The 12,971-nt window shown below is 42.6% G+C and overlaps 1 protein-coding gene across 2 annotated transcripts in view; it reads right to left on the bottom strand.

Annotated features, from left to right (window-relative positions):
• Positions 1-9,268, bottom strand: part of CD101 (CD101 molecule) — a 30,539-nt gene extending 21,271 nt beyond the window's left edge. Inside the window, exons 1-3 of one of the 2 annotated variants that reach the window (XM_006919821.2) lie at positions 9,226-9,268; positions 2,351-2,731; positions 672-1,088 (exon numbers count right to left, since the gene is read on the bottom strand). In XM_006919821.2, the coding sequence (XP_006919883.1) occupies positions 672-1,088; positions 2,351-2,731; positions 9,226-9,268 (841 nt within the window). The remainder of the gene's footprint in view (positions 1-671; positions 1,089-2,350; positions 2,732-9,225) is intronic. The other variant, XM_025038464.1, reaches the window with a different exon arrangement.
• Positions 9,269-12,971: the final 3,703 nt, after the last annotated feature.

The raw sequence follows: 12,971 nt of genomic DNA, 5'->3' as shown, positions 1-12,971 counted from the left end.
ATGGAATAGAATAAAATCTCTCCAAAAAAAAAAAAAAAGAGAGAGAGAGAGAAAGAGAGAGAACTTCAGGTTTCCATCTTGGATCGTTGCTGTTAGCGTGGACATATACGGTATTAGCGACCTCCTCTTACTGGACCAAAGCCTATGCAGAGAGGCCAGGAATCATAGCTGAGGCTTTCTGTTCACTTTGATGGAAATGCCAGTGGATCAAGGGGAGTGACACCATTCCAGGTGGAAGGAAATGTCGCCACTAAGACGAGACTTTACATTGGAAGCTACAGTGACTCTGAGACCCAGGTGTCTGTGGTGACACACCTGACTTCAAATGTCAGCTCCACCTCTCAGCAGATGGGTGACCTTAGGCAGAGCATTTCGCATGTCTGAGGCTCAGGCTCCCTGCAGAGCCTGGCGAGAACAGTAACGAAGCTATTCCCACGCACGGCTGTCTAACCGTTCAACAGATCTTATCCCGTACAAAGCTTTCCGCGGACAGGGCCAAAACTAATGTCTTTCTTTAATTTATGCTTCCCAGATGACAAAAACAAAATTTACTCAAGCTTTCTAAATGACGTCTTTTGGGGGGATCCAACAAAAGATTAGGAAACAACAAAAAGTTATCCCATAAATACGCACAACAAGCATATTAATGAACTTCTTGAGAAGATAATTACCTGCTGGCTGGATCCACAGAGTCGTTTGATCTGTCTGCTTTTTTGTGATGAAAGTCCAGGTTCCATCTGGATCTTGAATCCATTCAGCTGCCTCACAGAACAGCTGGCCTTGATCTGAGGGCTGCAGGCTCCCTACGGTCAGCCTGAAGGTAGAGGCCCTGAGCTTGTCGAGCCTCACATCACCAGCTGCAAACCTCTCTGTATACGAAGGCCCAGGGATCAACATAAAATCTTTGGAGAGGGAAATAATCTTGATGCCTTGACTTCTTTCTCCATCCCGCATCAGGTACCAGGTGACAGACAGGTGGGTATGTTGAGCTGTGGCTTTGGCAGCCTCACAGGTAAGTTCTAATGGCTCACCTTCCTCCTTATGGAGAGTCTGGGAATTCATGGTGGCAGAGAGGGTATCTGGAATAACTGGAAGCAAAGGAATGGAGATAATTGACTGGCTCAGTACCTGTCAGACTAGTCTCCTTAGATGAAGATGGCGCCTGGACCCACCATCTGTAAAGCACATACTTTGAGTTGCTTTTCCACTAGCCATATGCTTTCCCCACTGCCAATGGGAACACTAGCATCTATGTACGTACAGTCTATGGAATTTAGCAAAGCTGATGGCTCACTGATGTACTGACCCTGACTTTCCATTTTTAGTGTAGACTTTAACCAATATAGCTACTCAGACACAGAGTATTTAAAGGGGAAACGCGCTGGGAGCCAGAAGACCTAGTTTCTGATCCTAAATCTGTCCCTATTTGACTACATGAACTGGAGCAAGTCGCTTCACTTCCTTGGGCCTTAACCTGCTCCTGCATAAAACAGAGTTCTGAAATAACCCGTTATAATCTATCATTCAGAGCCAAAATGCAACCCTGACATAAGTTTTGATAACCATCCGACTCCCTTACCACTCTCTCCTTACTCAAAGGAAATCACACAGCCTCGGCTTATGTGAAAGCGACACTTAATCGATGAATATTTATTTAGCAGCTACTCAGAGCTAGCCGCTGTGCGAGGGGCTGAGATAAACGTTCTCTTCTCCTGGAACTCAGAGTGAAGAAGGAGCCAATTACCACTTAAGCTGGTATGAATAGAGCATCGAGAGGAAACCAAGGTGAGATTACTGCCAGAAACAGTCAGGACAGGGCTCACAGGAGAGGTAATAGGTAAACTGGGTCCTGAAGTGAACCTCTGCTTGGCTGAAAAGGGGTGCTGAGATGTCCCGGGCAAAGGGACAAAATGGGAATTGCAAGAACGATGACTGTCCCCCTTTCGGTAAATACGCTGGAGAACAGTAGTTTGAAAATAAGTTAATGACTTATAACACCAGCTCTCTTCTCAAGTTAATGTTCTGCCTCCACGAGGAGACCTAACATGGGGAGATCGCCCAAAGCTTTGTCTGATGCTCTTATCAAGCTAAGATTAGCTATGGGCGAGGCTTTGAGAAGACCACACATGATCTCAGTCTCCGGGGCAAAATTGATTGGAAAAATGAATTGAGAGTTTTGGAGAATATGAGATACCTATTTGTGACAAATCTCCAAAATATCCAGAGGGGTACCTGGGCTCTTTCATCAAAGCACACAGCACAATATAAAGCCGTGTCACAATACAGGACATTGTCATAATGGAGGCTCTGGCTTCTCTGGCTGGCTAGCAGAGACGGGCAATCAGCTCACCAATCAGGGTAGTCTTTGCACTGTAATTCCCGTAGTATCTTCCATCAGTGTTCGGTGTGTGACACTCATACTCGCCAGAATCCTTCATCTGGAGCTTTGAGATGTGCAAAAAGACTGCGCTGCCCTGGACCCTCTCCACGTAGATTTCTCTGCTTCGTACCCGCGGCGCATACATCACGTAAGAGAACGTGGCATCTTTAGTGCTGATGATCTGGACTTCTTGGGTCGGGCCTGTCAGCAGGTAAACAGACCACTGGAAATGCTGCTCGGAAGGTCCCTTGTGGCCAGTTACATTGCAGCCAATGCTGACAGGGTAACCTTCAGCTCTAAACAGTGGTCCTTTCTGAACTGTGACTTCTCTCTGGCCAATGCTGAGCTTAGCTTGCAAGGAGGAGAAAGAAAGGGGGGAATAAAAATAGATTAGTGCTCTATTTCCCAAAGTGCCGCCTTATGTAGCTCCCTGTATTACAATTCGACTAAATGAGATCTCAGGTTATTAGCTATAATCAACTCAAACGTTCAACACCTTCAGGCTGAGGAGCAGTGGAATGGCTTGATGAGTTAATTATTCTTTTATAACTTTAACTTCCATCGTGATCTCTAGTCTCTTGAAAACAAGTTTAGTTTCATCAGAGTATCATAGTCCCTACCATGAAGCTTACGTGCTTATCGAAGTGAACTGATTTTAAAGTAAATACAATGTATGATAATTCACTTTACATTATTTTATGGAGAAATTCAGCATATACTTCCCAAGCCTCAAATTCCCGGGCACCTGTTCCCGTAGAAGTGGCTGCTTCTACGTAGAAGCAAAGTCAACAGCGCTGCCCATGGTCCTATGCTTTTTCTTGCTGGTTGGTTGAAACCATCTGAAGCACCTGGCCAGGTCTAATGCAAGACTAGTTAAAATTAGCACCGGGAGAGACAGCAGCACTTCATTTCTATACTGCGGAGGTTTTTTTTGTTTTGTAATTTTTTTTTTTTTTTATAGAGCCACTACAGCTTTATTGAAAAGCATCACAAAGATGGCTGTCAAGCCAGTAGGATCTGGAATCAGAATTTATTTTAGTTCTTCTCTTACCCCAAAATTTCAGTTGAGACACTATGGAATGTTTCCTATTGGGACAAATCTCAGGTATTAGATTTAAAGGAAAAAAAAAAATTATTAAATGGTAACATTCCCTCTGCCGTCCACACTTTCAAAACCGAGCATTTTTCAGAAATGAAAACGTATGCGTTGATTTATTATGTTAATATTAAAAGCTAGTTTATTTTGCGTTACGGAAAGAACAATGAAAAAATGACAGAGATGCCACAAAGGTGAACTCAATCTTTCACTGGGGACTGAGGTCCAGTGCAAAGGGAAGACGGGGCAGAAAGACATCTGCAGAATCCGCCAGGGAATGACTACTGGTGTGAAGGGGTTAACAGAATGACATTCAGAAGAAGGTGTGAAGATGCAGCACGGAATTTTGTGACTCTCCAGGACAGAGAGCAAAAAAAGGCAGGAGTGAAAAAAAAGTGAGAGAAAGGGGAAATGACATTATAGAGACCGTGGTGAGTCCGAGTAGAGGAATTCTGGAATGCGGACGATTCTCATGGAAGGGAGCCGACAAAGAAAAATGGGCAGAAAGGGTAAGTAGCTACCTGATGCAGACAATTAAAATGGCATGTGCATGTTCAATGCCAAACTGAAAATCAACCAACCAACTAATCAACCAACCACACACATTTCTAGTAATAATTTAAAACATACTAATTTATTCACAAATCCCAATTAATATATTTGAATTATGCCTAAGAATAGAAGTTAGACCATCTAAGAAAAATTGTAATTATTACTTACCAAATAATTATACTATAGAGGAAGTTCAAAACATTTTCAGCAATGCCAGCCAGGCTTATACATAGACCTTTGAGAAAAGCATGTACTGTCTGCCAGGCTACGTGTGAGAGACTCTCCATAGCATGCTGTTCATCATGGCCCCACACTAGAGAGCACCCATATGTCCATCAACAGGAGGGCAGACGAACTCTGGTCCACTCATAAAATGGAATATTATACAGAAATGAAAGTGGATGAAACGTGAGTTGAAATTCTACGGATGGCCGTGTTTAACAGAAGATGCAAAATATTTTTTAATCTTTTTGACTATTCACAGAACGATTCTACTCTTTATAGTTGTAAAACAGACAAAACTATACTGTGTTGCTTAGTGATGCAAACACGGGGGTAAAGACATTAAAAAAAGAGAAAAGCTAGGAGTGGTGATCACGCCCATCAGAAAAGTGACTGCACGTGAGAGAGGGTTGTGTTTTGCATGGGACGCATGGCAGGTGGATGGGTGCTGTAGGGTCCTGGCAATGTTCTCCTTGACCTGGGTGGCTTTTACCTTTTATTTATTGGTCAAATTGTGCATTAATTTTTATTAACTTTTCTTAGGTGCTATATTTCATGATACAAATGTGGTTTCTGAGGTACCACCAACCTGTTTATATCAGGGCATATTTCCATGTTATTTTTGGTAGCAAAGCAATACTTCAACATTTTCCATAACTTTTCAGAGAGATGGGTACCACCTTTGAAACGTTTTACTGTGAAAACTAGCACTTCATTTTTTATTTTTTATTTTTTGGCCAATTCAATAAATATTAATTCAATCACTTATGGTATTTCTGATGCGTCAGGAACCAAGATACAAAGATGGGTTTGGGATAAGCTCTGACTTCTAGATTTTATAATTCATTCAAAAAGGAATGATAGTTCTCCTAGAGAGATACGATAAAAATGCTCTGAGGAATTTGAATGAAGGGGAGATTCCATTCCTGAGGGGAGGGAAACGGGTCAGGTTTATGAGAGAGAGAGTATTAGAAATGAACCTGGAAGAACTGGGAAGATTATGACAATTTAAGTGGGGAGACAGGGCCTCTGTGGTGAGGGGACTTCGTGACAAGACTGTACGAATAGGAATCTAAAGACTTGTTCAGAAAATAGGGAGTAATCAGTTCGATTAAAGGAAGAGTGGCATGAAGATTAATAGGAGAAGGTAAGACTGAATAGGAAATGTGGGTCCGGAGCAGGAAGGACTTGACTATCATGATTAAATGTTTGAACTTGATTGATTAGGCAATGGGGAATCCGCTAAGAATGTTTGAAAAGACTTAGGAAAATTAACCTGACAATTGTGTGTAGAATGATGAAAATTAGAAATAGACATCAGGTAACCATAGTAGCCCAGGAGAGAAGTGATGAAGGCAACAGGAATGGAAAGAAAGGAAGGACGGTTTTATCACCCTGCGGTGATAAAATCTAGAGTTTTTCAGTGTGTTGGATGCTTGGAGGTAGTGGAGGTGGATGGAGGGATGGAAGGCAGTAAGAAATCAGAGATGACACCCAGGTTTTATGAGGGCGACTGGGAGAATAACGGTACTATTAACAGAAATAAAGATACCAGGAAGAGTCACCGTTATGAGGAAGAAGAGAAAGCATTTAATTTTGGAAATACTAAATTTGAGTGTCATGGAATTAACAGGAAGGATACCCAACGAATTAACTGGACACAATATTTAAGTACATACATTTGTGCTTTCAAGTCTTCATCCTAATCTAATTCTTTCAAGAACTCTGTGATATTTGCGTGTTCAGCAATGTCAAAACTTATAAATGGTTGAGCCAGACTGGAACTTAGATCTGCAAATGCCAGTCTCTGGCTGTCTTTGTCCATTGTTTCTCATGGCTTCCTGTAAACACTCCAGATTACTAGAAAAATCTCTCCATTTAGGGGATGGGATGAGGAACAAAACCTAGAGAGGGAAGAGTTGGGGAGGCGAGAGGGCAGCCAGGTCACGGTGTCTTGGAAACCAAAGGAGGTAAGACGTTGCCGGAAGAAAGAGCTCGCCGGCCTGCGAAATGCTGAGAGGCTGAGGATTCTAAAGGCAGAGGCGAGTCCTCTGAGTTTGATGACGAGGATGTCAGTGGAGACCTCTGTGGAAGAGATTTCAATCAAGCCCAAGCAGCAGATTTCAAGGGTCAGAAGCCACTGCAGGAAACGTGAACGACTTCTTTTTTGGAAAGAGATAAATAAGGCGGCAGCTAGAAAGAGTTTGTGGGTAGAGAGAAGCAGGGAGGGCCGGGGCGGCCGCAGGTGCCACTGCATGTTTGCAGGCAGAGAAGCAGTAGAGGGCAGAGATGAACGAAGCCAGAGAGAGGGTGACAAATGGAGTAAGGTCCTAGTAGAGGCTTGAGGTCAAGAACATGTTTGGGATGGTCCTGCTTTCTCAGAAAAGCCAAAGAGATTGTGTAGGTGTTTATAGGTATTTTTGAGGTGAGAAAGAATGACGGACAGAGGTCAATTCAAATGGCTATGCATTCAGATCATATACTGAAGCGTCTTACTATAAATATATCCTCTGTGGGATGTGTTGCACAAATCTCTCCTCCTCTTAAAGAGCGAAAATATCTCGAGGGACTGTCCCGTCACGTTCCCCTTTAATGGACGGAGGCTCAGATACCTTTGCACAGCAGCTCAAATTTCCGTTGACTGCTGGGCACACAGCTCAACATGAACGTACTGCACTGGAGTCACCCTTTGGAAAAACGAAGAATTCCCTGACGGTATTGGCTTTTTTCAAAATTATAACTGAGATTGCCAAGTTTGCCGTTTCCGTATTATTTGAATGGAAGCTATTAAGTTGAACCATATAAAATGGCCCATATTTGGACCTTTTTGCTACACAAAAACAGCCACTTCAAATAGTCCACCTAATGCCAAAGCTACCAGAGAACATCAAACACAAGCAACTTCTTTCTTTGCACATGCAAGAAACCTATATGCTCAGAGGCTGAGACAGCTTCCGTCCATAAGTTAGTGTGATTTTTTTTTTTCATGAATACAGTCTTAGTAAGACAAACGATAGCCCCTCCTCTGCAGGCTCCCCTGGTAATGGCTTTTATGTGTAAGGCAACTAGTCAGGGTGAGGGGTGACAGATCACAGACGTGCTAGAGCTAAATCCAAGAGCTCATTCACCCAGGGCCTTAACCTCATCTAGCACCGTATTCTAATAGGGTTAACCAGTCTTTCTATCTATTTAAGAAATAAAGTAGAATAAAGTTTATATTTGCTAAATAATGCAATTGACTGATTGATCATCATTGAATTCATTACTTTTGTTTTTCTCTTTCATATTTATGACGACAAATAGCAAAGTTTTTTCAAGTTACTTCTTGATTTATGTGTTCGTTACATAAAAACTGTGGTTCTGTACAAAATCAGGGCCGAGGATGAGTCAGAATGTAGAAGAAAGAAATAGTTAACCCAGTTTAAGTTAATTGTTTCAGTGAGTCAGGGGAAAGCTTCTAGCTTCTCCTTTTTGAACCTGGTTACCACTTTCTGCACCCCCAAGGCCTTCCAGCCTGCTCACCAGACAGAGGGAAGCAGACAGACAGACACACAGAGAGCGTTTGTCCTTGAGAATCACACTCAGACAACTAAACTGGACGAACAGGAACACACCAGCCAACATCCTGCAAAGGATCCCACGAGTCCACCTAGTCAGCAACGCCTGCCAGGCCAGCCTAGTGGGCACTGATCACCCAGCACTGGGCCTAGAAATTTCCCCGCAGGTCACCTCTCGCCCTGTCAGGCCCCAGATCTGACCCTTACCTCGCACTATCCAATGTCTCTTGAGGCGTGAGCCCAGTTCAGCTCAAGCCTCTGTTTAGTAAGCACCCCCTGGCTGATGCTGCGTCCTTACGATGCTTTAGCCACAGCCCTGACCACACTGACCATAAATTCTTCCAGTTCTCCTATCATTCCAGTCATTCAAGTCCCTGCACTGACTCAATCCAGTCCCAAAGGCAGGAGTTCTTAATCGGGGTCCATGTACGGGATGAAAGGGTTCATGAACTTGGGTGAAAAAGAAAAACCCTACATCTTTATTTGCACTTCATGGAAACTTTATATTTCCTTCAGTAATGAATGTAGACAACAAGCCATAGATATTTGCATATCACATTGTGGTTGTTGCAGGTTTCTTGAAATACTGTTCAGATTCATCACTGCTTTGAAGTTTGGTAGGTAACAGACCGCCTCTAAATCTTATTATGTAATGCGTAAAGAAGCAAATGAATGACTACATCACAATCCATTGAAACATATTTTGATAATTGCATTTCAACGAGATTGTATAATCCTATACATTCTATTTTATGCATTTAAGAAATTATTCTGAATAGGAGTCCAGAGTCTTTACCAGATGCTAAAGGAACCCACAGTGCACAAAAGTACCTGCTACCTACTCTGCCTACCTGGAACTACTTCGCCCCTGCCCAGTTCATCCGTTCTCTCATTCACCTCCAATTTCCCTTTCCTCCACCCGGTTTCAGCATGTTTACATGCCACTAGGGCCCCTCCATGTGCCCTTCAGCAGAGCCAAGTGAATCCTCCTGGCCCCTTCTCAGTCCCTTAGTAGTCAACTCCCACTTCAGCTCACAGGTGAAATCTAGAATCTTCTTTAAGCCTGGCCTAAAACTACAAAGTACTCTAATAACCTTTCTTTCCATCCAGCCATATCCCCAAGGCATGCTAGCTAGTCGAGCTCTGACATTAGGCAAACCTTAAGGTCACCTCTCACCTGGGGAGCCAAACCTCGTATTACCTCCAGGGACAAGCTAGCTCAGAAAGAAAAGATAAAGCCAGAACCAGCAAAACTGGCAGATCTAGTAACATAGACAAAACTAAAAAATTATTGCCAACACCAGAGATGTGTGGCATTGTTTTTCTTGTAGAGACCAAATTGACCTGTTCTATCACCCAGCAGCCTCCAGTTGCCTAGCTCCTGTGACAAGAGAAACATGCAGAATTATGACACTTACTCAGAAAGAGAAAGAAAGATGCCACACGTGGGATGCGTGCCATTTGGACCAGCACAGACCTTTCCTGGTGGTGTCACTGAAGCTGTTCAGAGGCCGAGTGACAAATGCTGTGCTCTCACTACGAAAGTAAAGAGGAAGCAATGGTGTGGTTTTCAGCCCACTGAGAAACAGAAATGGCTTTGCAACAAACAAAACTGGTTGCATTATGGTCCTTTGCTAATCACTCAAATTTGTGTGTGCAAAAGTTATCTTCATGGGTAAGTATATATTTACACAGATAAAAATAAGAAAATACAGGCCTCATCCTGGCTAAATATGCATCAGTAGGTAATCACAAGGGAATTTAAGAAAACTGAATAAATAAAAATAAAAAAGTTCTCTTCTTAGCCCTTACCCCTCCTTCCATCCCGGGGAAATTCCTGAGAAATGAGAGAAGCATCTCTGGAAAACGTGAACCCAGGGAATCATGAGGTGATGGTGACGATGGCAGGTTCTCGAGTCAGGCTGCCTGCGTTTGCATGTAGATTTTATTTTTAATGGCTGTGTGATCTTAGAAAAGTTAATTAACCTTTTCTAACCTTCATCTATAAAACGAAGATACTAATAGTGTGTATCTCATAAGATTGCTGTGAGAATTGAATGAACTGATTTACTTAAAACTCTTAGAACAATACCTGGGACATGGTGAGTGCTCAGTGAATGTCACCGACCGTCACGTGACATTTAAGGGTATCTTCATCTGCTCGGTGTGGGCCTGGGCACCAGAGATGGCGGGGGACTGAGTGGCTAAGCTGGCACTGAACTCTGGCCAACTTAATCCCACTGTAGTCCTAGAAGACCAGACCAGACAACGGATGAGCTCGCCGAGGACGAGTTCCTTAGGTCAGGCCTATGTTTCGATGGGTCAGTGACCAACTGGTCGGCTTCAGGCCACATTTACAGGTGGATCTCCAGTTCTACCCATCCATCCAACAATATTTTAGTCCTTCTAGGATCTAGGTGCTGTGGTAGGTTGTGCACATATGAAAATATTAACAACCCAGCTTTTGTTCTCAAGAAACTTAACCTGAATCAGACCATCACCACACAACTCCGAAAGCACAACGATCAATGAGGCGCCCAAAACAAGTAGGGGAGGTTGGTGGGTGGGAGGGTTGGTCAGGATGGGCTGGGCCAGGCCCAAGGAAACCACCAGGGAGGAAGAGGGCTAGGTACAGCTGGGCAAAAATGGTTTAGCATGAAAAATGAATGCCAAGCCAGCTGTGTCTTCCTGCTAGAGTCAAGTTTGAGGCAAGAGTGATGGGATAAGGGCCTGGCGAGGCAGGCAGGTCTTGCTGGGCCATGCGAGCCAGGCTGAAAAACTTGGCTTTTACCCCATTAAAAAAATAAAAATAAAAGGCGCTATTGAGAGTTTTTCTTAAGCAGGAGAGTGCTCTGGTCAGATTTTCCTTTTACATTGAATTCCATGTTTGGAATTTGCTAATTGGTTGAGAGATGAGGCAGGTGAGTTATAAGCTTTTTTCCAGTTTTCTGTATGTGCAATGATGAGGGCCTACATTAGGGTATGTAACATAAAGACAGAGCAGAGGTAGATGAAGAAGTATTTACATATTTAATGGAGCACATACTATAGGGTGTATGCAGAATTACGGTGTAGCCTCCGATCATGGGAACTTCTGTTTGAGATGGTGGAGCAGGTGGAGGTGAGTGAGAAAGGACTAAGAGCATGAGTGGCTGTCACGCAAGGTAAATTAGGTGAAGTCCCCCAGGAGAAACACAGGTAAAGAGATATGGACATTTGAAGGAGAGAAAGAGCATGAGGCTCGGGTGGTAAAAGAAGGGCAAGTTGGGCCCTGCAACTCCAGGAACTTGGACTCTAGTTTAATAAATGACTGTACTTAAGAAATAGTAGCCACATAAAGCTGTATGTGTTGGGTAACCAATTTATGGTTTAGGCAAGAAATAGCCTATGAGTTAACAGGCTGAAGAGACCACTGCAGGCAGGGGCACCATAAGTCATTCAGAAAAGGCTGGTTTTAAGTAGGTCCTTAGAGATTCGGTATGATTCAAACAGACAGAGAAGAGACAGAAGGACATATCCTAGTAGAGAGAAATGAATTACAAAGATACGGAGGTGGGGATGAGCAGGTTATATTTAGGAAACACTTAAAGAGTAGTTTATCTAGACTGGAGCTTTCAAACTACCTCTCTAGGCTGTTAACTATAATATGTGTGGCTTGAAGTATTAGAATTTATTTACCATTTCGGTTGAAGCCACCGAAATTTTAAGCAAATGCACTGTTATCAGTTAGTTATTGCTGTGTAACAAACAATCACAAAACTTTGGTGGAATGCAACAGCAAACATTTACTTTTGTTCACAGCCCATGCTGGCATGGTCTAGGATGACCTTGGCTTGGGTCCTTTTCACGTCCATCTGGTAGGGTAGTCTGGCCACATTTTCATGGTGATGCCAGGGGTTCAAAAGAATTAGGGAAAACGCATCAGTACTTTTTAAAAGCTTCTACTTGCATCATGACTTCTAACATTTCGCAGATCAAAGCAAGTCACATGGCCAAGTCCAAATACAGGAGATGGGTTCACAGACTCCATCTCTTTAGTGACGGGAACTGCAAAGTGACAGGGCAGAAGGAGAGGTCAAGAACCGGGGCCATCGATGCAATCAATCTGCTAAGTGCACTGAAAAGAAAATTATTTTAGAAATCACCGTTGATCACAGAGGCGACCATTGCCAACAACATAGAGTATCCCGTATTCCTGAAATACACATAACCAAGTAAACGCTATGTAACGTCTCATTCCTGGCTGTTGCCAAAAAATTTTTTTCTGTTTCCATTTGAGTGGCTCCATTTCTGCCAGAATTTAACATTCACAGGATGATGTCACTTCTTTTCCGCAGGGGGAAAAAGAAGCTTTCTGTTGTCAAAAAAAAAAAAAAGAAGAAGAAGAAGAAGAAGAAAGAAAAACTAGAGTCAGCGAGAGACAGTTACTCTATTACCTTGGGGATCACTGCATTGCAATTTTATCAGTTGAAAGGAATGTAAAAATGTAGCCTTGATTTGGATGGGCCAGTTCTGGACAAAGTAACACAGGAATGTACTAAAGAAAGAAAAAAAAATCTTGTTTCAGGTCCTGCAAGATTAATGAAAAAATAAGGTTTCTTCCCTTCCTAATTTAAAATGCCCAAATATTAATTCCACAGAATCACAGAAAATACAGCTATTGTGACCTCCTATCCTAAGCATTCAGGCACAAGAAATATTTAAACAGGGACTTTTTACATGCCAGGCTCTGTGTGAGGCATTTTCACATATATAGTTTAATAGAATAAATCACATCACCGAGTGATAAGTATTACCAATCCCATTTCACAGATGAGAAAATTGAGGCACAGAGGAATTAACTAACAAGACAACTGTATGGCTAGGAAATAGTGGCATTCTTTTTTTTCTAATTAAAATTATTGGGGTGACATTGATTAATAAAATCAAATAAGTTTCAGGTATATAATTTAACAATGTCGTATATACACACATACCTACATACATATATAGCATTGTGTGTTCACCACCCAAAGTTAGATTTTCCTTCCATCACCAAGTATTTGACCCCTTTGACCCCTGTCTACCTCCCCGCTCCCAAATGGCTGCATTCTAAGGCTGCCTGCTGACTTTTGGTTCGGTGTTCTTTCTGTCTTACCTTCTAGCTTGTCACTCCTAATGTTCA

The sequence above is a fragment of the Pteropus alecto genome, unplaced genomic scaffold (assembly GCF_000325575.1).
Source record: "Pteropus alecto unplaced genomic scaffold, ASM32557v1 scaffold106, whole genome shotgun sequence".
NCBI lineage: Eukaryota > Metazoa > Chordata > Mammalia > Chiroptera > Pteropodidae > Pteropus > Pteropus alecto.
Note: the sequence above shows the minus strand (reverse complement) of the source record. Positions and strands in the feature narration are given on the sequence as shown.